Source organism: Aspergillus saccharolyticus, assembly GCF_003184585.1.
Source record: "Aspergillus saccharolyticus JOP 1030-1 unplaced genomic scaffold BP01scaffold_45, whole genome shotgun sequence".
Classification (NCBI taxonomy): Eukaryota; Fungi; Ascomycota; class Eurotiomycetes; order Eurotiales; family Aspergillaceae; genus Aspergillus; species Aspergillus saccharolyticus.
The window spans coordinates 65,674-89,398 of NW_020290655.1; the positions used below are offsets into that span (position 1 = coordinate 65,674).

Genomic DNA, 23,725 nt, shown 5'->3' on the forward strand with positions numbered 1-23,725 from the left:
ACATGATAGAATTACTGCTCCTTTATTTACTTCACAGTAGTTAGAATGATTACATATTAAGGTGTTTGTGAACAAGACAATATTTATTATACAGCGTTGAATGCCATTGAAATGGAATGTATCACTAGGCGCTAAAAGCAAGATCGTACTCCGACTTCTCCTAATCCATCAATCCCACCGCGTATAGAGGCGGACCATCTAAAATGATCAGTCAAGGCGAGTCTGGATACACAGTAGCAAGGATATCCTGAAGGCGTTTTTGGATGACCTGACATTTCCAGCGCTGATGAGGATCGAGATGCAGCATGCCGCCAATACAGCTGGCCAAGGCGTCCGCCACCGTCTCCCCACTGCTCAATTTCACGTCACCCAGGTGAACTTTTTCAACGAAGTCTTTCGGAAGGCATGCTCCCTGGCAGGACGCAGTAGGAGGCACCTTGTACGGTCCCCGGGTCAGATCATCCAGCACGACATGGCGCTCCATTCTCGTGTTCAGGGGGTAGAGCAGCTCGAACAGAATGATTCCAAGAGAATAGACGTCAAGCGACCAGTCACAGACATATTGCACCGGGCGCTCCATTGCGACCTTTCTCTGGAATTCACGAACGAACCCGCTGGAGATAAGTCCGCTGGAGTTGAGAGGCGGGCGGTAGAACTCAGTACCAACAACGTGCTGGATCGCTGAGCCGTGCTTGGATGATGCGGGTGACTTGTGCTTCTCCTCGGAGGGAGGGTCGTTCAGATGCGAGATATCAGCCACGAGACCAAAGTCCCCTATCCGAGGCTGGCAGTAGTGAAGACCCGGGCCACCGTCTGCTTGGCATGGTGGACAGCTGTGGGTATGGTGTTTCTCCGGCCACGACAGGAAGATATTGGCGGGCTTCAGATCACGATGGATGATGTCTTTCGAATGCAGGTAGTGCACCCCTGAAAGAATGTCCAGCATGATCTGCAAGGATGGCACCAAATGGAAGCAGTGCCGACGTGGTGGCTTGTCCATATGCTCACCAAGCCTGCTGGGACCTGGGTTAAGGTACGCGTGGAGAGATATCGGGTGCAACGACATCTGGATATGTAGAATCACTGCAGGGATCTCAAGGCCATCTCTATTGCGGCGCTGGATTTGCATACTTGAAGCGTCGTGACTAAGGCCATCCGTGAAGATGTCCTCGTCTGCGCCGCCCATGGAAGAGAGCTGATCGTGAGAGGGTTCTTGGGAAATCGCGGGGGCGGCCGAGAAGTCGTCATCATCGTCGCCTGTGCTTTCTACTGAGGTGAACCTCGATGTGTCCAGGGTTGGCCCGGTCCTCGAAGGTTCCGTCTCCTCGAAGACGATTGCGAGTTTCCTGTTGGGACCCTCCGCCATGGACCGCTGTAAAAGCATCGACTCGCTCATCTGTAAATCATCATCCGAGTCAGCATGTGTCGAACTTTCCGGTGATGAGAAATAGTCATCGGGGTTTACCTTTTCTGCCCAGGCACTATAATACCTCACGATATTTGTATGATCCAGTTTGGCAAGTGTCCGGATTTCCTTCAGAATTGTCTCCAGATGGTTCTTGTTACCACCCTGCAGTTGCTCGAATCGGCGCTGACTGAGAGGTATCTTCTTGATCGCGTAGTCTTGCCCATCGACAACGTTCCTCACGTGGTAAACCTCGCCGAACGAGCCCCGACCAAGAACCTTAATCTCTCTAAATTGCGATGTATAGCGCGATGGCTCTACACCGGGATTGTCAGTCATGCCTTCAAAAAGAGTTGCTTTGAGTGGATCTCCCAGTGAGCGAGGCAACTGTCGACTGAGCAGCTTATTCATGTCAATCTGCAGTGACTCAAGAGGTTGGGCGTTTCGCAGCGGCTGCGCGAAGGCCGTACCACCTTTATGAAGGGTCAATTCGCTACTAGACCGTGACAGAGTGCCAGGAGCATTCGATCGTTGAGTATCCAACCTAAATCCCGCTAGGGCCTTGCGACCAATAATGTCCAGTGTATCGCGATACAATTGACGCATAGACCGAAGTTCATCCGATTCGGCACCTTCACTCAACACACCATGCTGGGAGAGGAGTTGTGCCTGCTTGGTGTACAATTCCCTGCCCAGTTCAAGGGCTTCAGGGGAGTCTCGCGTGTACTGCCCATTCGAGCCAGGCTGCGAGTTGAGCAAGTCCGCGGCTCGACTGTGACAATAGAACTCGAGCAGTGAGGCGGTCACCATCTTTGCATGGCCCTCGCTGGGGGCGTCATTGTTGTCTCCTGGTGTCGGAGGAGGCGACTGGCGGCCCTTCTTCTTCCTCGGCTTCTGCTGCTGCTGCTGTTGCTGCTGAGAGCGGGGCTCAGGAGGAGAGTTGAGAGCATCTTCGGGATCGCTTCCATCCGAGCTTGAAGAGGATGACATCTCCGAAGGTCTCCTGAACATTGACATGATGGCAGAAATCAAATAAAAGCCAGGGATAGTCGATACAGAGTCACGCTAAAGACAGGCGAATGGAAATGATTGAACCAAACAGCGGCACTTGACTGAATGATACTTTCGACAAGCATGGACTTGAAATGCCTTTGACTATTTCCATGGGTGGTTAGCACGAATGCCATCATATCGAGACGGAGGTTCCTCACGATGAAACTGGTTTATATAGACTTGCTGGTAATAGATTAAGTATACAAGTTGCTCTCTAGGTGATAGTGTGTATTTGTGAAGATCTTCAGATAATGATCCTGAATTAACTGGAGAGAATCACGTTTGCGTAATTTAAATGAATAGCTCCGCTTTGCCTTTTGTTCAATGAAGTCTTCCATCAGATTCTAACGGGAGATGCCATTTAGGGATGCGCAAACCAAGGGGGGCCGTATTAAGTATCAGGCGTGCAATATACAAATGAGTGAAATGTACCGGTGACACAAGAAAATACAAGCATAAACGGCAATGATTATAGTGAGGTGTGAATTGCGATTGTATGCATGGTCCAGACTGCTGCTGGCGCAAAGTGGGGGAGGGTTGGAGAATTGAGTCACCCACCAATTTGTTAACTTCCACCCACCGGCATCCCGCGTTCTCTCTGCCTGAGGCAGTCAGATGGCGTCCCAATCGCCCACTCATCAATGGCCGACCTCGGCCACATCAACAACCACCCGTTGTCATTCACAACACACACAAGATCGCGGGTCATCAAGCCTAGGCTAACACCTGAGCATTCCGAGTATTTCCCGAAAATGACATGGTGCCACGCCTCACCGGCATGAAGCGGCTTCTGAAGACGGATAAATGTGGGGTTGAACTGAGAGAAGCAGCCTGCTAACACTGGTTGTTATAGTCCAGTGGGGGGGCAAGACAAGTATACGAGATGACTATCTTGGGCAGATCCGCCGAGACACACGCGCGGCAGTCTTGGCTGCTTCAACCCTCCCGAGTCATCATATATAGCCTACCAACTACGGCCCCAAGAATGGGTGTTGACGCAACCGGCACAACTTGACTTTGACAGAATGGAAGCCTCATACTCCGCAGACCTCGCCATCATCGGCGCCGGCATTGTGGGCTCAGCCCTGGGATACTTCTTGTCTTCGTCTGGAGATAACAGCAAGAAAATCGTCTTGATTGATCGCTCTTTTGCACCTTTGAAGGGCTCAACCGGCCATGCCCCTGGATTTGTTGGCCAGTACAACGAATCCGAAGTCCTGACCCGTCTAGCTAAGGAGACCGTTCATGAGTATAGGCGGATCCCCGCCGGGTTCGACGTGGTCGGGGGTCTTGAGCTGGCGACAAGCCCTGCGGGGGCGGAGCGCCTGAAACAGCGCCATGACTCGGCGAAACGGGCTGGTCTCGAAGCCGAGCTCATCACGACCGAACAAGCAATTCGCATGGCCCCTGCTCTGATCAAGGGAGAATACACCGCTGCGCTGCACTTTGCCGGAGATGGTGCTGCCAACGCCATCAGAATCACCACCTTCTTCCAGGACGAGGCACGGGCGAGAGGCGTGCAGCTTCTGCAGGCGGATGCCACGAAGATCCAGCAAGCCAATGGCCAGGTAGAGGGTGTGATGACCACGGCCGGGTTCGTTCAAGCAAAGAAGGTCATTATCGCGACTGGCATCTGGGCTCCGGAGCTCAGTGACTTCCAAACACCCATTCCCATTATCCCTGTCGCGCATCCCTACATGTACGGCAAGTACCACGAGTTGAGCGAACATAGAGCGCCTTGGGTCAGATGGCCTGAGCACCACGTCTATGCCAGGGACCACGGTACCTTTTACGGACTGGGCTCCTACGATCATCCACCGTTTGCGCAGCAGCCGAATGAGACCGCCATTGGGGACTGGATTGAGGATTTCGGTGCGACTCTGGACACGGCGATGAAGTTCATTCCGGATTCGACCAACTTGGAGATCCGGGAGAAATTCAACGGTATCTTCTCGATGACGCCAGACAATATGCCACTGGTGGGAGCTGTGGCTGAGGTTGCTGGGCTGTACATGGCGGCCGCTGTCTGGGTGACCCATGCAGCTGGATCGGCCAAGTTCCTGGCTCAAATGATCCAGGGAGAGGCGCTCGACGAGACTCTGAAGAAGGCTTTGGATCCCAACAGATTTAAGGGACGGGAGATGAAGGAGCTGACACAGGAGTCACTGGACGGATACAACCACATCTATAAAACAGTTGCATCTTCGGAATGAAGGGTTCCAATGTATGATCTTCATCCCAGCTTACGAAAAATCGCACCTTCTAGTACACTTCCAACTCCACAGTACCTCTTCAAAGCTTCGCATGACCTCGCGCTGGAAACCCATCATACTGCACAGCTAAGCTATAAGCTGGATCATAATGCATATCCCAATACTTATCCCAGACCATCCTCGTAACTGGCCCGACCTTGCCATCCCCCACCGGCCACCCATCCAACTCCGTACTAGACATAATCCCGCCCGCAGTCGTACACATGAGATCTCATCCGCCTGATACATAAGCCAGATCCATTGGTACAGGATCCAACCGCACCTCCACGCTCGCCCTCTGCGCAATCTCCAGCATACACTTCCGCGTAACCCCACGCAGCACCCACACGGTCCGGGTACAGAGCACCCCGCACCTAAACGCACCGGGTGGTTGAAAGGCGCGATTGAGTTGATATGTACTGTACCGAAGGACGAGCGGGGAACAATAGTATCCTTGGTTGCAATGGTCATACTTATCGCTGTTCCCTAACTCGTTGATCTCTCCTCAGAATGACTTAAGGTACCTATTACATGAAGGCATAATATGTCACGAAGTTCAAAAGATATCTTGGAAGGTCGGTCAATATTGGTCTGCCAGGTTGTAGCCTGGCAGCAGGAGGTGCTAATTGACTTCGAGATTCGCAGGTGCCCTGTTTGCATTGCCAACATTGGTTATTAGATTTGTACTTCGATAGCGCGATTTGGAGCAAGGTATGCTTTCTCATCCGGCAAAAACATGGTGCATCCATGATGTTAAATAAACAAATATGTCTAGCATCATATCCTTATGGTTTTACTACCCGACGAGCAAGTACATGTAAGTTGGTACAGGCTGGGAATACCAGGCCGCTCCGCTTGAATCCGCCAACCGCGCGATGGCGTGAAAATCCCAAAGGGCGTCCAATAGCTGTTCGGCAGCCTGTATCCCACTTCTTGGCTATACATCAATTACACCAGTTTAACCCATTCTGGGATCAGAACAATTAGCCCGCGGCCCGTCTTGAAGGAATGAGTCTCCTAGAGCGGTTTGTAACCGGCGGATGAAGACTGACAAGGCGTGCCTCCGCCCTTACCCTCAGTATACACTACTCTTCGGGTAAGTTCACATCGGAGTTACCTTTTTCGTTGATGCAGCAGCTTGTATATAACACAGATCGATTGTTTGGCAACAATTGGCCAACACTATGACTCATAAGTTCGGGTTGTTGCAGATGTTGTGTCGTGCTTGCGGAAGGTCAGTAAACGCAACAGACTATCCGTATAAAAAAAAGGGCTACGAGCATCAGGCAGGCATAAATAGATTCTCGTCACCCTCGATGTGAGGGGCATTAGACACTTCCAGTACAAACCATGGCCTCCCAAGCAAGCAACCACCCACTCAAGCATGTCTGCCCGCACATCCTGTCGCTGCTGTCCAAGCTGCACAATCAATCAGCAGCACAGGAAGCCCACCTGACTTGGGATGACTTCGAGCCCGGGACGGTCGACGAGAAGATGCGAGACAAGTTCATTGCCATCGAACAAGACAAAGCCTATTTTCTCTACCAAATGGGCCTTGCAACCGGCGCCAAAACCATTGTCGAGACCGGCACATCCTACGGCGTGAGCACCATCTACCTTGCCCTGGCCGTTGCAGCCAATGTGGAGGCCACGGGTGGCCCTGGCAAAGTCATTGCGACGGAGCATGAGCCCGCGAAAGCAAGAAAGGCCCGAGAGCATTGGAATGCTTGTGGAAGCTCGGTACACAACCTCATCGAGCTGCGTGAGGGAGATGTCAAGGCGACTTTGAAGCATGAACTTGGAACGGTGGACATGCTCTTGCTGGATAGTAAGTGGTGAGAGGTTGATCTCAGATACAGAGCGTCGTATGCTGACAATGACAGTCTGGGGCCCACTGCTGCTCCCGGTCTTGAAACTGGTGCAGCCGGCACTGAGACCTGGGGCTGTGATCATTACCGACAACACGATTAGTGCTGCGGAACACTGTAAGGAGCTCCTTGATTATATGCGTGCTCCGGAGAGTGGTTTTAGGAGTCTAACGCTCCCATTTAACAATGGCCTCGAATTGAGTGTATACCAGCCGGGAAACGCGCAGTGAGGATGACGGAGGCATGGGGATCAAAGGAAGTGCTGTATTGGAGAGGGAGGATCCTCGCAACCATTTTGGATGAAATGTGCATGAAGGTTTTCCTTGAACGATCCTTTCCGTCAATCTACTCGAAGCTATAGACTGTCCAGCTTGAGGGAGAGACCAGTGATTCAGTTTCATAGTGAGAGGTAGAAATGGCTGTCTTCCCACTGGGGCTAGTATCAATCCATGGGGGGTTCAACTCGATCTGCCATTGACCGCACAAAATGAGTTAATGACGCCATTCGTAAAGTAATCAGCAGTTACGACAGAGTCTCATATGATACTTTTTTTGGTGGTCGAAGTCTGGAGAAGCTGAGTCTTAGCAGCCACGTATCAAATGACTGTCGTATAGCGTAGTGCGGCATGGGTAGCACCAGAAGCGCCGCGGAGCCGGAGGTGATGCGAAGCTGATCGTCCTTTGCCGGGTAGCTATATTATCACGTGACACATTCACTCAACGCGTAGTGGGCGTCACGTCACGGCGCGAACGGGACACGAACGTGCGCATTAATTGGAGAGCAGTTTCCCGCGACACCAGCACTGCCGGCCCACATCTCCCAAACAACCACATCACAGTCCTACCTCGCGCTTCTCACGGCTGTCACGGCTTTTAATAGAGATTTGCAGCTCTTGTTATATATGAGCAGACAAAATGCCTGAAGCCGTTACCATGCCCCAGAAGCGGGTTCTGGGCGAGGCAACGAACAACCCTCGCAGCAGCGGTCCGAAGTCGCCGACTGCGCTGAAGAAACGCAAAATCGAGAATGGGTCTACTTTCAAGAACATGCAGGGCACGCAGGGTCAACGGAAGGTCCCTGGGTCGAGTCAGCCGCAAAAAAGCCAGTTCGAGGAGGAGGTTCTCGAGAAGTTGACCCAGGACATGAATGGGTTGAAGCAGAATAATTCAGAAAAAGATCAACAATGGGAGCGTCCGCCGCTCGGCGAGTTTGATGCTTCAAAGGACAACATTTGTTTCCAACAGATTGATGCGGAGGAGGGCGCAGTTCATGGCGGGAAGACCGCGGTTCGACTATTTGGTGTCACCGAAGTAAGTCGCGCAGCTGTATTGTCCCTTCACCACTTGCTCATAGCGATCAATAGGCTGGCCAGTCCGTTCTGCTTCATGTCACCGGATTCCAACACTACCTTTACATCGCCGCCCCTGTGAACTTCACGAAAGACGATTGCGAGCCCTACCGAGCATTCCTTGAAAGTCGGATCGGACAATTTCAACCTACAATTCAGTCGGTACAGATAACGATGAGAGAGAATATCTATGGCTTTCAGGGCAATCAAAAGAGTTACTATCTCAAGATCACAGTGACGGAACCGAAGCACATCAGCAGATTGCGGAGTGCCTTGGAGAGCGGAGGTGCGCAGAGTCTCAACTACAAGGGGCTTTGGAACAACGCAGAGGGTGGATTTCTCACATTCGACAACATTCAATACCTTCTGCGATTCATGATTGATGTAGACATCTCGGGCATGTCGTGGGTTGAGGCAACGGCCGGCAAGTACCGACTATTCGGTCCTCGTGAGAAGATATCGAATTGCCAGATTGAAGCGAGCATAGATTATCGAGATCTAATATCGCATCACCCCACCGGAGAATGGGCTAAGATGGCACCGCTTCGCATCCTTTCCTTCGATATCGAATGCGCTGGTCGCAAGGGAATCTTTCCAGAACCGAATCACGACCCCGTCATCCAGATTGCCAATGTCGTTACGCGTTACGGAGAGTCGAAGCCTTTCATTCGCAATGTCTTCGTCCTGGACACCTGCAGCCTCATTGTTAACACCCAGGTTCTAGAGTTCCAGGATGAATCCAAAATGCTCATGGCCTGGCGCGATTTTGTGGAGAAGGTAGACCCGGACGTCATTATTGGATACAATATTGCCAACTTCGATTTCCCGTATCTTTTGGATCGCGCCAAGCATTTGAAGTGCACCGGATTCCCTTACTGGACACGACTGAATGGGGTAATGTCCCAGGCCAAGGACACGAACTTTTCCAGCAAGCAGATGGGCAACCGTGACACCAAGTCTACCAACACCAATGGCCGGATTCAATTGGATTTGCTTCAGTTGGTACAAAGAGATCATCATCTGCGGAGTTACACGCTTAACTCCGTGTCCTACGAATTCTTGGGAGAACAGAAGGAAGACGTGCATCACACGATGATCACTGAGCTCTATAACGGCACGCCAGACTCCAGGCGAAGATTGGCTGTCTACTGTTTGAAGGATGCATATTTGCCGCAGAGACTGATGGACAAGCTTATGTGCTTGGTTAACTATACTGAGATGGCAAGAGTCACGGGTGTTCCTTTCAATTTCTTGTTGTCCAGAGGTCAACAGGTCAAGTTCATCAGCCAACTGTTCCGAAAAGCACTGGAACAACAACTTGTTATTCCCAATATGAAGTCCACGGATGAGCAGGATTATGAAGGTGCCACTGTCATCGAGCCCGTCAGGGGCTATTATGGCGTGCCCATTGCAACGCTCGATTTCGCATCGCTGTATCCTTCTATCATTCAAGCACATAACCTGTGCTACACGACACTGCTGAACAAGAGCAGTGTAGAGCGACTCAAGCTCAAGAAGGATGAGGACTACATCGTGACACCAAACGGCGATATGTTTTGTACAGCCAACGTCCGCAAGGGTCTTCTGTCACAGATTCTTGAGGAATTATTGACAGCCAGAAAGCGGGCAAAGAAAGAACTTGCCGTGGAAACCGACCCGTTCAAGAAGGCCGTCTTGAACGGAAGACAGCTTGCTCTGAAGATCAGTGCCAACAGTGTCTACGGTCTCACAGGTGCCACTGTCGGAAAGCTGCCATGCTTGCCTATCGCTAGTAGTACAACCAGTTATGGTCGTCAAATGATCGAAAAAACGAAACAGGAGGTCGAAGCTAGATATACCATCGCCAATGGATATTCGCATGACGCCAAGGTCATTTACGGAGACACTGACTCTGTTATGGTCAAGTTTGGCGTGGACTCGCTAGAGGAGGCAATGAAGCTTGGACAAGAGGCATCTGAGTATGTCTCTTCGAAATTCCTTAAGCCCATCAAGCTTGAGTTCGAGAAGGTCTACTTCCCGTATCTCCTCATCAATAAGAAGAGATATGCCGGTTTGTACTGGACGAACCCTAAGAAGTATGACAAAATGGACACCAAAGGTATCGAGACAGTTCGCCGTGACAATTGCTTGTTGGTGCAGAATGTCATCGAGACGGTTTTGCATAAGATCCTCATTGATCGGGATATCGATGGTGCCCAGGAGTAAGAATCCTATTGCTGCTTTAAGCGAACTTTTAACTAATTTATCTGCAGTTATGTCAAGGACACTATTTCGGATCTCCTGCAAAACAAGATCGATATGTCCAAGCTAGTGATTACGAAAGCCCTTTCCAAAGATGCATATACAGCAAAGCAGGCGCACGTGGAGCTTGCCGAGCGGATGAGGAAGCGTGATGCAGGTTCAGCGCCCACTCTTGGAGATCGTGTCGCCTACGTCATTGTGAAGGGTGCCGGTGGCTCGAAGAACTATGAGCGTTCTGAGGATCCTATCTATGTTTTGGAGAACAACATTCCCATTGACACCAAGTACTACCTGGACAACCAGCTTGCCAATCCCCTCGGACGTATCTTCGAACCGATTCTTGGCGAGAAGAAGGCTAGCCAGCTTCTGACTGGCGAGCACACTCGGTCTATCTCTGTCGCAGCACCGACAATGGGAGGGCTGATGAAGTTTGCAAAGAAGACGCAAACCTGCTTGGGCTGCAAGAAGCCCCTTTCAGGGAAAGAAGAGATGGCAGGCGCTGTGTGTGAGTACTGTCGGCCTCGCCTTGGTGAACTCTACACCAGATCTCTGAACAAGGTCTCGGACTTGGAGGTCCGGTTTGGGCGTCTGTGGACGCAGTGTCAGCGATGCCAAGGCAGTTTGCACTGTGAGGTTATCTGCTCGTCTCGCGATTGTCCCATTTTCTATATGCGTATGAAGGCGAAGAAGGACGTTGAGGACTCTCAGAAAGAGCTGGCTCGATTTGATTTTGATGCTGGTGCATGGTGATTGTTGATGGCAATAGTTGGTATCTATTATGATTGTATATGTATCTCATCACTTGTTTGGACCAGGGAGCATCGGCGTATTGGAAAATCATCGGAGTCATGGTTTTAGATAGCATACGGTCTTGTATGGTCAATAATATAAAGAATGATACCTCTTACTCTCTACGTACTGCTAGAGCTCTAATACCTTGATTTGTGCCAGCTTCGATCAAGTTGCAGTTATTAAAGAATTGGCAATCGGTTAAGTGTCCAGAAATGGTTAGAGCAGCAGGTCTGAGGGTCTTTTCATCCGCCGTGATTTGTCATCCCTTGCTCCTTTGCTCTTGTTCACGACGGCAAAGATGAGCTAGTACTAGGTTGATCTAATGACCATCGCGACGTTAGAGACATCTCTGATCTGCGCTGCCTCATGAAGCAGACTATGACCATATGACTATGATGTGAGCCGCTCCCGCATCATGCCAGCATGCAAGCATCTCAACGGCGGCGAGACGGGTGCACAGAGTGCAGGCGGAAAAAAGTTAAAGTAATCACATCTATCGGTTCGAATTCACGCCTCTCAACTAATGTACATCTGTAGTGCGATTTGCTAAAGCCTACCTGCACTCGGTGTCAAAGATACCCCAAGGGCTGCGTATACAATCTGAGTGTTGTGGACCAGATTTCAAGATCTCGTCCAAGCAGACAGCAGCGCCATGCATCTCCCTCAGAAGTCGCGATTGTGATGCAGAACCGATCGATTGTCATCAAGAGCTTGGAGGCGATAGCCAACCAGCCTCTACTGAATCTCTCGCCAGTGCTGTCAACCGAAGAATCTAGACTCTTCCTGCACGTCTTCGCTACCGAGACAGCACCCAGGCTTTTCCCTGCAGCGCCCGACTGGTTCCTACAGCGAATGATCAGTGCATCCCTGGAAACACCCCATCTTTTGTACTCGCTACTAGCAGCAGCATGCAGCCATCACGGTCGGCTTGTGCAGGATGCGGGCTCGTCGTCCCAGCTAGCGTGTCTCAAATTCACCAATCTTGCAATGTCTAACCTGCGCTCGACGATCAATGGCTCGGCGCGGAGACTGCCTCCTGAGACAGTGGCTACAGCACTGGCATTATGCACGAACGACGTGTGCAATGGCAATATGCACATCTGGAGGACTCACCTTAGCGGAGTCAGACAGCTCTTAAATGCTTTCTTGGCGCAGGACAAGCCCTGCTGGTTCCAGGATCCGTACATTCAGTCCTTAATTAAATGGTTCACTACCCTTGATCTCATAGCGAGCTTATCGGGGCAGAGCCATACAGAGTTTATCTTCGAGGCCGTAAACGAGCCACTCAAGGAGTTCTTCAGTCAAAGCCCTGCCTACATCGACGATGTCTGCGGTTATTCGTTGGAACTAGTCCCTTGCCTCAGGCATTTATCCCACCTCATTCACCAACAAGGTATGACTGCATGTGTGGTGGAGTCATGTTCCACAGACGAAGTCTCGCAGGATGCAATGATCTTGCACCAATCGCACCCCCTCGAGAACGAACTTGTCCGACTGCTTGACAGCGCGGTCTCCGACATGACCAGAAAGAGCAAAGCAGAACTTGCCTCCGAGTTACAACATACACATCGCGCCTTTGTTTACTCCGCTCTACTGCACCTCCACCGTCGTGTCCATAAGCTCTCGTTGGGTCACCCCAAGGTTAGAGCTGCTGTCGCAGGCATTATACATGCCGTGCAGCGCATTCGGCCATTCTCGGCGGCAAATATACTCATTCTCTGGCCTATCTTTAGTGCGGGCTGTGAGACTGCACTTCCCAGTGAGCGTGGCATCATTCAAGCCAGAATGGTTAACATGCAGAGTCTGGGGATGGGCAACTTCACTAGAGCTCGCGAGTTGTTGAACGTCTTCTGGGCATCGGGAACTAGTCTGCCATGGGATGCATTTTTTGCACAGCTTGGGTTGGAGCTAGTCCTTTTCTAGTGGATTGTTTGTCCATTGACAGGCATTCAAGACCGGGATTTGTGGGATGTTGCTGTCTCATCCCCTGGGCTTGACGGCAAACTCGATTGTCCGAACGATATGGCCACATGAAGATGCTCAAATCTAGACATCATAGGTTCCGGTAGGAGGACGTCTTTGAGTCATGAACATTATAATCTTTACATACACCAAGACACATCTGTCCATTTGATGCTGGACAAGGAGCTCAGACAACAGGCAACAGCTCATACTCCTCCCGCATGAATCCCCTGAAAGCCTCCAGCCCACGGTCCAACACTTCTCGCTCAGGTACATATCCGACACGTACAAACCCCTTGAAATCGACGCTGTCCCCAAAACATCTACCCCCCGGAACCAACATAACGCCCGTCTTCTCCATCAACCGCTGGCAAAGCAAGACGTCGTCAACCGGTCTTCCCTCGCGATTCACAAACCTGACAAACGCCGTCGTGCCCGCCTGCGGCCTCACCCACTGCACCGCCCAGCTGAGCTCCTCCAGAAACGCCCCAAGCACATCCAGGTTCGTCCTCGCAAGTTTCAAATTCCTTGCCAGGAGGTTTTCCACACATGGAGAACTCAACGCCCGCGTCGCAAGCTCATCGTCAACGGAACTCACGGAGATAAGCGTATAATGACGAGACGAGGCACACGCCTCGATGATTTGCTGGCTTCGGGACGCAATCCACCCGACACGCAAGCCCGCGAGACTGAAAGCCTTGCTCATCGACCCCGTGGAGACCACATTCTCATAATCGAACTCTAGAATTGAGGGCGGTCTCTCCTCCTCGGCTAAGGAGTGGAATAGCGGGCGATAGACCTCATCGCAGTGAACGATGAGATTATGTTCTCGGGCAATCTCGACAACACCGCCAAGGAACTCGCGGTGAAGGACGGCGCCTGTGGGATTTTGAGGGTTGCTTGATTGCCGTCAGCAGCTCCCTCATATCAGTCCAAGGGATTTGCCGAGCGGGGCTAACTCACTTAAGAATAATCACCTTCGTATTCGCCCGAATCAACCCCCTCAGCTCCTGCAAATCCAACGCCCACCCCTTTTCCGCAGACGATCGCCACAGACTCACCTCAGCGCCCAGTGACTCCGGCACAGAGTACAACTGCTGGTAGGTCGGATAGTGACAGACGACATGATCCCCGGGGCCGACGGTCGTGTACAGGGCCAAGAAGTTGGCGTGGATGGCCCCGTTCGTCACGAGGACTTGGTCTGCCGTGAGGGCCAGCTGCTGCTTCGCCTGGGTCCGGTAAAGCTTGGTTATGTTCTCGCGCAGCCCGGTCGAGCCACGGATGGCACCGTACGTCTGCTTGCGGGAGAGATTGATGAGGGGCTGGGACGAGCCGGACAGCCGAGCGAGATCGTCCAACGAGATCGAGGCGCAACAGGTCTCTGCGAGGTTGTGCTGCGCGTCGTTCTCGTAGGCGTCCATCCACTATGTCGTTATGTCGTTAGTTACAGACTCCTGTGGTGTATGAGAAGGGGAGACGGACATTCTCGACGCTGAATTCGGCGATTTTCACCATGGCTACTGAATTGAATGTGAATGTGTTTTCTTGATCGAGTGGAGAGTGCGTTGAGAAATGTCTGATGAGTTGAATGCAAGAGGGTGAGCAACTAGTTTATATCAGTTTCTGCAGAGAAAGAGTTTCTTCGTATGGAACCGTCGAGTTCATCGTCGGGGATCGGTTGAGATGCGGATGGGGGGGTATGATTGGTGGAATCGCCTACATTGCCGGATTTGGCTTAGGGGGTTTTGAGTGGGTCTGTCGGCCGGGAGTCGGAGGCAGGAGCGAGCATCAGAACTCGGAAGATCATGGAGCATGCGAATGATATGAATCCAGTTTTGACTGCTTATTCGAAGAGGACTTGAAGATAGGGGTATATCTAGAGTGATGGGACTGGCTGATACCACTTGAACTGCTAGCAAACGTGTATATGTTTATGCAGACAGAGGGAAAACAACCTCACATAACAATTAGGCATGACTAGCCATAACTATGTCACCCCGGTAGTATCCTCCACGAGCACATGTCCAAGCAAGTCATCAAATCTGATGTGTATTCGTTCTTTGCTGTAAGAGTGCACATAGAATCCGCCATGGTGCTTTTCCGCGCAAATAGCTTCAGGTCCACAACAAGGAGGAGGTTGTTTTAGTTTCGAGGTTTAAATCATAAGTAAATTCACAAAACCAGCCAGAGATCAGGCGAACTGAACGGCAATAGCACTAACTTATCATTTCCCACAAGTTAGCCTAGTGACATCTATTCTTAGATGACCAGTAGTTTAATTAGCAAAAACACCCATCCCGCCAAGGGAAGGAACAAAACGTAGTAGCAAACGCAAAGTCATCTCCTCCCCAGGCATTGCAACCCAGTAGAGATCCCCCATCAATTCCCCACCCCAAACTCCCAGTATGCAACGCCACGCCTGAAGACAACACGGCACAGCCAGGGTCTAGAGATAAACCCGGACAGAAAAAGACATCAAAATGACATGCTTATCGGGTAATAAGCACCACTCACACAAAGACCCAGCATCAAACTCATACATCCCTACCCAAACAAACTTCTCACAACCCTCAAATCCACCAGCACCGGAAACACCCCGGCAGAGGCACTCGAACTCCCCCCTCCCAGATGCATCCGCAGCAAATGGCCCGCCACACACTCATCCAGCTGTCGCCAGCGCACCAACGCCCACTGCCGTCGATACATCGTCAGCATATACACGGGGATGGGCGTCTCATCCAGGGTGTGAGTCAGCGGGTCGTAGCCGCGGCGGTGATTGAAATCCACCACCAGGAAGGCGCGGCCCAGGCGCAGCTCCACGTGGAAGAACCAGATGCGCGGGTTGGTGTCGCAGTCCGGGAAGAGCTCCTTGACAATCGCGCCGGCGGACGAGAGAAGGTTGTGGCGGTCGAGGCGCTTGGCGTTGATGCGGATTATGATGCGTTTGGGGTCGCGGGAGGTGGTGAGGAGGTGGTGGTGGATTTCGGGGGCGGGGGCTAGGAAGGCCATTTTTTTTTTCTTTGGGGGTTGCCCTCCCAGAGGGTCGAGGGTTGGTTGATTAATTTGGAAATATTTTCTTGATGAGGAGGATATTTGGTTGTGGTTGTGTTTGTGTATGGTTATTGGATGAACGATCAGGGTGGTTGTGTGTATGATGATGGGTGCATCGATGAACATGACGAAAAGATTTGTGGAGAGATAGATGGTGCTGGCGCCTAGGATACCATCGATGCACTGCCTGGTGTGCATAGGTAGGAACACGGTTCTCGAGGGAGCTTTGTAACACTCACTCACGATCATTCCTGACTATGAGGTCATCAAGATATAACCATACTCGCTCAAGCACAAAGCAGCAGGTATGAAAGAGCTCTGGTACTCTGTTATAGGAGGCTAGCTACAGCTTCAGGCTATGCACACCACATTCAAACTTCCTTGCAAAATTCATTTGACCCAGCATATGAATCACGCTTAGACTAACTACATAGATCCTAATAGTCCAGGAAAGTATGGGTACTCCCCAGGTGAAGCCACCTCACCAGTATCATCGTACAAAGGCCACAAACCCAACAGCAGATCCTCTTGAGGATAGCTTTCCAACTCTCCCATAGATCTGCCCTCCCAGCACACCGTACAGCCATTGGCATCGTGCTTGTCTTCATCGGACCATCGGTAGACGTTCGTTACCTCACCATGACCTGTCCAAGGGCGGTCCTCAGTGACCATCTCCGTCATCATTCGTAGTATGTCTTTGTTCACGACGATAGCATGCAGCATCGGCAACTGAGCCTGAATAGTCTCCTTTGCCTGCGCCGATAGTCCATCTCCATCTACGCAAGAACCGTGTGCGGGGACTGAGTCTGCTAGAAGGTCGAACACGTCTCGTAGTATCTCGGCTTGTGCCCAACGTTCGGAGAGAACTGCTAGGATGATGGTGCAAGTTCTGATCGCTTTGGCGACCTCCGGAGACTGGTACAATGCGGACCTTTCTGCGGGTGGTGTTGCCCAGAGGCAATACAACAAAATAATGCCGGTTCCGAATTGACTCAAGAGCTGCGACATGAATGGTCAGACTTCAAGTACTTCAACATGGCCCAGGGAGACTCACACCGGGCCAAAGTTGCGCTGTTTGGCGTCTCTTAAGGTACATCCAAAATGTGTGCAAGATGTTGGAGCACGCCCTGATGCAGCGCTCACCAACGAACCGACTCAGATTCTCCTTTGTGGGTCGGTAGACGATAAGAATGGTGTAATTATAAAGCATCCCCACCCAGCCTTCGCTCGTGTATCCCTCGGAAGCCGGGTCGCTGTGAGGTTGCAGCTGCATCTTCCATTGATCCAACGCCTCCAGCATGTGAAGACGCCAATTGTGGTCTGCTGCAAAGCGGTGTTCGTAATCCGTGCGCATCATGGTACTGAGAATACGTGATTGAATCCTTCTGCCTCGAAGCAGATGCAATGCAGAGGAGACTTGCGTTATACGGGGAGTCGACTCGGCCTCATTCGGTTGGTTGCTTCTTGATGCCAATGCTTTTATTTCGTCGTCATTCAGGTTCGCGAAAGGCTTACTGTCGTCAGTCTCATTGTGGGACAGAAGGAAAGGAAACAACGTACCTCGACTTGAATATTCTCGTCAACCAGGCTGCATGGGACATGGTATATCCAGCTAAGCAGACGATCAATAGCGTAGGCAGACCAAAAGACCCGACGCCGTATTTGTAAATCGAGCAACGCTGACGCATCCTGAATACTGCTCGTCGGCGCAGCCAGGTGCAACTGGGCGATTACGCAACATCGCATTGCAGCGGATATCATTGTAAGGACCGTCTGCGATGAAGGAGAATGAAGAGCATGCAACGTGCAAAGAAGGTAGGCTTGCACATGCAGAACTGGATCAAGGCACAAAAAAACAGTCCCGAGCAATGGCATCGCTAATGTATATAGGACCTACTTTGGTTTAGCAATGAATTTCGGTGGCATAATGCTGACATACCTGCGAGGTTTTCATGTCCTCTGGTGATACTTGCGGAGCTATCAACAGGCTGACCGCAAAGGCCTATTGGACGGGGTCAATCTATAGTCTAGTACATAAGTGCCAGCCGACCAACCATTTTCACAAAGAACTCTTTCCATCTTTCTTCAGCCGGTAGTGACTGGTTCGATTGTTTCGAGCATCGCCATGCCGCATACCAGTTGACGAACGTCTCCTCATGAAGGAACGGGTATCGAGGATTGACACGCTCCAAGAAGATCCGGATAAGGTCATTTTGCTTGTCTGACGAGATCCCAGTCTCATCGTACTCTGCTCGCGTTGCTGGTTGCTCCGGGGGAGAGGCCTGTGTAGGTGGCGTGGGGATAGGTAGTGACGAGGTGTTTGGTGATCGGATGCTTTCAGCCTGTAGTATGTTAACCGCAGCTGGTGAGTGTTCTGCAGGCGTATCTTTCTGCAAATGGAGTCGAAGTCTATCAAAGATAGCAGCTCTTCCTACAACATTTGCAGATGATTGGAATGGAGGAGCTCCCCCGGAAGTGCTAGCGCCGCGTCCGGCTTCTCGCTCGGCTTCAAGCTCGAGTATGCGCTCTTCGAGAGCTCGCGCATATCTGGATGACTCAGTCGGTCGATCGTTTGGTAAGAGCCTGGACCTTTGCTTACTCCGGATTGACTCGACTTTCCCTAGACGGTTTTTGGCTCGCAACACATGCTATTGGATCTCATTGATTAGAGCTAGAGGATTTACTCGGGTTTCGAGCGGTCTGACCGGCATGTGCTTGGACACAATTACTGCATGGTCGCGGATGACTGCACTAGTCTGTGTTAGTAGCTGGGCCGTCTAGCACTAAGTCGAGATGCATACTTTCTGCTTGCGAGCACGACAGCGTCTGCACGCTAGGAGTGCCGGCCTTGGCTTCGTAATTCCTCCCCTGCCCTCCTCGGTGTGATCATCAGCACTATCTGATACATTCATTGTCCGAATTCATTGTGGGATTCAATCTGCAGATCTCATTCCATGATTTTCGATAGGGCATTCGATGCGATGTTATTCGGCGTTCCATCGGCGGCCGGATCCTAGAGTCTTGCCCTGCGCTAAACCTCTTGCGGGAAGCACTGACTCACGCCAACCCTTGTGCCTCAGGCATATCTTCCGCTATCGCGGGGCTGCGGGGTATCCCGATGTCGGAAAACCCAATGAAATAGTAACAATGAAACGAGCAATATGATGGATATATATATATGTACATAACATTTTCACTCCTCCAGCACTCCATTTGTGTTGGGCAGGGAATAGTCAATCACAAAGGAGGTGGGTTCAAGTCCAAGCCCTCCACAGTCAACTTGAAGGCGTCGTTTCGCGAATAGTGCCCCGTCACATCAAGATCCAACTTTCCTCGGTCACAATCATCCAAGTCAATCTCCGAGATAGACACTGCGGCCTCCAAAGCAGGATCATTCAAGTCTTCAGAGCTTGCGGCATCGTCAGTGCACACCTCCCAGATCGGCTCGCGCACAACCTCTCCCAGTGGACCGATAATACACGAGCCACCGCGCGAGATATATTCATCACCATTCTCTACTGCATCCTTGGAACCGGCTTTAGTGATCCAGCCGGGGAGTTCACGTCGCCGCACGCATTGATTAGCCGTGAGAACAAATGTGCGGCCTTCACCAGCAATGGTCCGGACCAGAGGAAGCCAGGTATCACGGCTGTCAGCTGTAGGAGCCAAGTAAATGTTGACGCCCTGGGCATAGAGACTCTGACGAAGCATGGGCATGAAGCTCTCCCAGCAAATAGCGGCACCAATGGTCAGCTTAACGCCGTTGAGCTCAGTCGTGACGGCCTTGAGGGTGGAAGGCGAGCCCTGAGCCCAGATGAGACGCTCAGAAGCCGTCTGGAGCAAATCAGCCTCTATTTCCCTATGAGTAGCCTGGCTGTGATAGGTACTCACCGGCATGACCTTTCTTCTTTTCCCGAGCATGCCATCGCGGGGATCAACGTAGACTGCGGAGCAATACAGACTGCCACCCGCTTTCTCAATCACACCGCATGCAATGAAGACACCCGTTTCCCTGGAAATTCTCTCCAGGGTCTCACGAGTACCATCACCGCGGTAATCCTTATTCCGCGGCAGAGGTAGTTTCCGATTGACCCAGTCATCGCCTGCGCCAGCCGGGGTATCACCGAGGTCAACGGCAGAGTTGAAATACTCTAGGAATTGATCGCGACCGTGAGGCAAGCGGAAACCGACTGCTGTGCGAAAATCGCATGTCCGCGGGTAACCACCCAAGTAAGCTTCCGGAAACAGAATCAAGTGGACGCCGCGGGCCGCTGCGTGGCGAGTCACTCGGTGCAAAGCATCCAAAGTAGCAGCTAGTGTTGACTGCGTGCTCGCCTGAGCGACAGCGACTGTGACCTTGCGAGACATATTCGAAGTTTTTGGAAGTGATGATTGCAAAACTCCGACATGTAACGTGGAACGACGTGGTATATAAAGCTAGGGTTCTTGGCTTCGGATAAAGGGTACCGTCGGGAAGTTATCGGCGAAGTCACTCCGAAGAGCCACGAGGTGGAAGATGCGGATGCTGCGGGTAGGCCGAAAATCTCCACTGTATGCCCTCGAATTAAAGTTAAGCTATGGTTGCTCGCAAAGCGTGGTTAGCTTACCCCTCATTTGACTCATTTTCTGTAGGGCGTGGGGGTCGCTAAGATATCCCCAGAAACATAATAGATTCTCCCAGATAACCAACTGGAACTGACCGGACACTCTAAGCAACAGTGACAAGCGGTCTGACAGGTTTATGCGTTGTCATTTAGGCCAGATATGAGTCCTATCACACAACGATCATTTGACAGCCGGAAATACTTCGACTGTGGCTATTATCGAGGCAGACTGTAGAGCTGCTGAAAAAGGGTCTTTATAGCACGGGGACGTGCCTACTGAGAAGAAAATTATTATCAGTATGCCTGTAGGCAATTGGGTCCGACTGTTGTGCTTGACTTACCATCCCGATAATTCCACAATTTCATCCACATCTGGCAAGAGAGTTCTTCGAAGGACTCATCAGACGAAAGTATTTTGAGCTCCTAGAGGCTGAGAAGACTGAGCCCGCCGCGAGATGTGAGCCCCTTAATGCTGTCGCGCTGCCATACTGAAAAAGCTTCAACAAGGTTGCTAACACTACACAGCTTACTATTCGGATGTCAGCATGGTGTTGTAGTCAAGCGATGGGATGCGTGATGTGGACCAAGTTGGGGATTGTGGAGAGAAGAAAGAAGGTACTAGTGGATCTCAAGTCAGTCTAGATCGACGATGCGATGAAATTGCTGGAACAAGCAAAGTTGTGGGCATCCACAATGGGACTGGGGAGAGAGATACTCAACCAGAGATCACGTGGACATGTACTTGCCTTTTTTCCATTTCTACCTGCCAGCTTTTGTGTCCTGTACGCATCGACTCCGTCTCTAGAGATATTCCGTCTGATTATCTCTACGCCGCCAGAGACTAGCACACTAAATAAACCCAGAATATGAAAGACCTCTTCCTCAACAAGCGACTAAGCACTCGCACTGTGCTCGCGAGTCAACTCTCACCACTGCCAGGGGATCATCAGACCGAGATTGAGTCAGGGTAACTCCGAGGAAAAGACCCTGGTCCATCCTACGGCGCAGAAAACCCAAATACACCCCTGTCAATGTTGAAATTCCCAATTGCTCAAGCCCTTTGCTGTTCCGAATTCTGATAACCGTAATAGGAAGGCTACCAATAAGGGTAACATTATTGCACCATCACATTCCGTCGAGATGAGAAGGCTTTACTTGCATAAAGAAGTCGACGGAGGTCCCGGTGCATGCACGCTGGCAAAGTCAGTCAAGACAGGGTCTGGCAATGAGGTGTTTCCCGCGGCCGCATTGCATTTCTGTCAGCTGCATGCTTGGCCAGCAGTGACTAACATGTTCTCGCTCCAAGCATGTGCAAAAAAAAAAAAAAAAGAAAAGAAAAGAAAATCGGAGAGTACTACTGTTAAACTCAGATACGACTTATCTAAAGGATGATCAGTGGGTGCCATTCACTTATCGTAGTTAAATCCTACGACAAGTGTCTAGGGCAAATAAATGAATGACTCGGCCGAGACCGCTATCTTCTCAGAACTACTGTACGATAAGTCTTATACTTCAAACTTTGACCATCGGGGTTTGCTAATTCTTGCTACATATGAAGAGGAATAGCGCATTGAAGTTCCTGGGCTATTTTCTCACCTGAATATTCTATTCTCATCCCTCATTGCCCTGCGCCAGCCGTCATCCACCATGGCCAAAACTATTGACGATAATATCTCGACGTCGACGACGGATTCAGTCGTGAAACCACCCCCAGATGGCGGAGCCAAGGCATGGACTCAATCTGCCATGGGCCACCTCGTCTGCTTCAACACCTGGGGCTACCTTGCCAGCTACGGGGTCTTTCAGTCCTACTACCAAACTCACCTCGGGGTGTCCGAGTCGGCAATCTCGTGGGTCGGCTCGATTCAGATGTTTCTGGTCTTCTTCGTGGGCGCCTTTTCCGGACGAGCGCTGGACGCGGGCTACTTCCGTCATGTCTTCTGTGCCGGCGCATTTTTGCAAATCGTAGGGGTCTTCATGACCTCTCTCTCCACCCAATACTGGCAGCTCTTTCTTGCCCAGGGATTGTGCACGGGACTAGGCAGCGGCCTCCAGTTCTGCCCCGCAATGGGTCTAGTAGCCACCTATTTCGATAAACATCGCGTATTTGCAGTGGCTTGCTGCCTCGCCGGCAGCGGAACAGGGGGAATGGTCTTCCCCGGACTGGTCAAGGGACTTCTCCCCGTGCTCGGGTTCGGCTGGACCCTGCGTGTCCTGGGATTGGTCATGCTCGCCACCACCCTCCCCGCTGTTGCGCTGTTCCGCACCCGCCTGCCTCCGCGGAGATCGGGTCCCCTTGTCGAGCTCGCTGCTTTTCGGGACCCCATTTATACCTTCTTCATTCTGGCAATTTGGCTCAACTTTTGGGGGATGTATTTTGCCGTCTACTACGTCGGTGCTTTCGGCCGAAGCGTGATTGGACTCACGTACTCCGACTCAACGAACCTGATCATCGTGCTCAACGGGGCCGCCAGCCTTGGACGCCTCATCCCCGCGTACTTTGCCTCGTTCCATCTGGGCCCGCTGAACACCATAATTCCCCTCTCAGTGGCCTCTAGCGTGCTAATGCTCTGCTGGGCGGCCGTGCACTCCGCGGGGGGACTTTATACGTTCGCTGTGCTGTACGGATTCTGCGCCAATGCGGTCCAGGGGCTCTGGCCGGCCACGCTATCGAGCCTGATCACTGACCTCAATAAGGCTGGCACCAGGACCGGCATGGGCTTCACGATTATGAGCTTTGCATGTTTGACCGGACCTCCGTTGGGTGGCGCCCTCGTTGCTAAGGCTCATGGTTACATCGGAGCCCAGGTGTGGGCAGGCGTGGTCATCCTACTGGGTGCAATGGTACTGCTGGGGGCGAGAATCTCGAAGACTGGATGGCGCCTCGGGGTCAAAATCTGAGATCATTGTCTTGTTCGGGTAAGGGGGATTTTATGAGGTGAAGTAAGCTCGGATTCGGAGCTTTATAAAACTCGGTGCAGAATGTGCTCGAGGTCATTTAGTTAGCATTTTCATTTGGAGATATTAGGCATAGATCCAAAAACATAGAGGATAACGAATTGGCGCACTGACCTGCCATTGAAACTTGTTTGAATTCGCACGTGTGACCGACAAAAGTCTCCAGGCTGAGACTCCGAAAATAGAGATC

At 51.4% G+C, this 23,725-nt stretch overlaps 9 protein-coding genes across 9 annotated transcripts; 6 read left to right on the top strand and 3 right to left on the bottom strand.

The window, feature by feature from the left end:
- Window positions 1-104: 104 nt before the first annotated feature.
- BP01DRAFT_360225 (putative protein kinase) lies at window positions 105-2,234 on the bottom strand. The gene is made up of 2 exons (XM_025575872.1): window positions 1,466-2,234; window positions 105-1,396 (listed from the first exon to the last, which is right to left on the bottom strand). The coding sequence occupies exons 1-2, from the start codon at window positions 2,213-2,215 to the stop codon at window positions 212-214; spliced, it is 1,935 nt and encodes a 644-aa protein (XP_025427558.1). The 5' UTR covers window positions 2,216-2,234; the 3' UTR covers window positions 105-211.
- A 909-nt stretch (window positions 2,235-3,143) lies between these two features.
- On the top strand, window positions 3,144-4,836 carry BP01DRAFT_360226 (NAD(P)/FAD-dependent oxidoreductase). The gene has a single exon (XM_025575873.1). It carries the CDS (start codon window positions 3,484-3,486, stop codon window positions 4,669-4,671), a length of 1,188 nt encoding a protein of 395 aa, XP_025427559.1. The 5' UTR covers window positions 3,144-3,483; the 3' UTR covers window positions 4,672-4,836.
- A 1,164-nt stretch (window positions 4,837-6,000) lies between these two features.
- On the top strand, window positions 6,001-6,995 carry BP01DRAFT_360227 (O-methyltransferase). The gene is made up of 2 exons (XM_025575874.1): window positions 6,001-6,538; window positions 6,594-6,995. The coding sequence occupies exons 1-2, from the start codon at window positions 6,061-6,063 to the stop codon at window positions 6,806-6,808; spliced, it is 693 nt and encodes a 230-aa protein (XP_025427560.1). The 5' UTR covers window positions 6,001-6,060; the 3' UTR covers window positions 6,809-6,995.
- Window positions 6,996-7,382: 387 nt separating this feature from the next.
- On the top strand, window positions 7,383-11,057 carry BP01DRAFT_394938 (DNA-directed DNA polymerase delta POL3). Its single transcript, XM_025578360.1, has 3 exons — window positions 7,383-7,889; window positions 7,943-10,128; window positions 10,180-11,057. Exons 1-3 carry the CDS (start codon window positions 7,494-7,496, stop codon window positions 10,916-10,918), a joined length of 3,321 nt encoding a protein of 1,106 aa, XP_025427561.1. The 5' UTR covers window positions 7,383-7,493; the 3' UTR covers window positions 10,919-11,057.
- Window positions 11,058-11,269: 212 nt separating this feature from the next.
- Window positions 11,270-12,996, top strand: BP01DRAFT_164269 (transcription factor domain-containing protein). Its single transcript, XM_025570728.1, has 2 exons — window positions 11,270-11,443; window positions 11,498-12,996. The coding sequence occupies exons 1-2, from the start codon at window positions 11,384-11,386 to the stop codon at window positions 12,881-12,883; spliced, it is 1,446 nt and encodes a 481-aa protein (XP_025427562.1). The 5' UTR covers window positions 11,270-11,383; the 3' UTR covers window positions 12,884-12,996.
- Window positions 12,997-13,109: 113 nt separating this feature from the next.
- On the bottom strand, window positions 13,110-14,437 carry BP01DRAFT_348716 (putative aminotransferase; the record flags this gene model as incomplete). Its single annotated transcript, XM_025573732.1, has 3 exons — window positions 13,110-13,821; window positions 13,886-14,346; window positions 14,405-14,437. 3 exons carry the CDS (start codon window positions 14,435-14,437, stop codon window positions 13,110-13,112), a joined length of 1,206 nt encoding a protein of 401 aa, XP_025427563.1.
- Window positions 14,411-14,837, top strand: BP01DRAFT_360231 (uncharacterized protein). Its single transcript, XM_025575875.1, has one exon. It carries the CDS (start codon window positions 14,511-14,513, stop codon window positions 14,742-14,744), a length of 234 nt encoding a protein of 77 aa, XP_025427564.1. The 5' UTR covers window positions 14,411-14,510; the 3' UTR covers window positions 14,745-14,837.
- Window positions 14,838-16,399: 1,562 nt separating this feature from the next.
- BP01DRAFT_376911 (nitrilase) lies at window positions 16,400-20,341 on the bottom strand (the record flags this gene model as incomplete). The annotated part of the gene is made up of 9 exons (XM_025576977.1): window positions 16,400-16,972; window positions 17,028-17,483; window positions 17,534-17,866; window positions 17,913-17,975; window positions 18,028-18,520; window positions 18,573-18,621; window positions 18,679-18,719; window positions 19,215-19,807; window positions 19,865-20,341. 9 exons carry the CDS (start codon window positions 20,339-20,341, stop codon window positions 16,400-16,402), a joined length of 3,078 nt encoding a protein of 1,025 aa, XP_025427565.1.
- A 1,723-nt stretch (window positions 20,342-22,064) lies between these two features.
- On the top strand, window positions 22,065-23,533 carry BP01DRAFT_164315 (MFS general substrate transporter). Its single transcript, XM_025570729.1, has 2 exons — window positions 22,065-22,070; window positions 22,136-23,533. Exon 2 carries the CDS (start codon window positions 22,225-22,227, stop codon window positions 23,476-23,478), a length of 1,254 nt encoding a protein of 417 aa, XP_025427566.1. The 5' UTR covers window positions 22,065-22,070; window positions 22,136-22,224; the 3' UTR covers window positions 23,479-23,533.
- The last annotated feature ends 192 nt before the right edge of the window (window positions 23,534-23,725 follow it).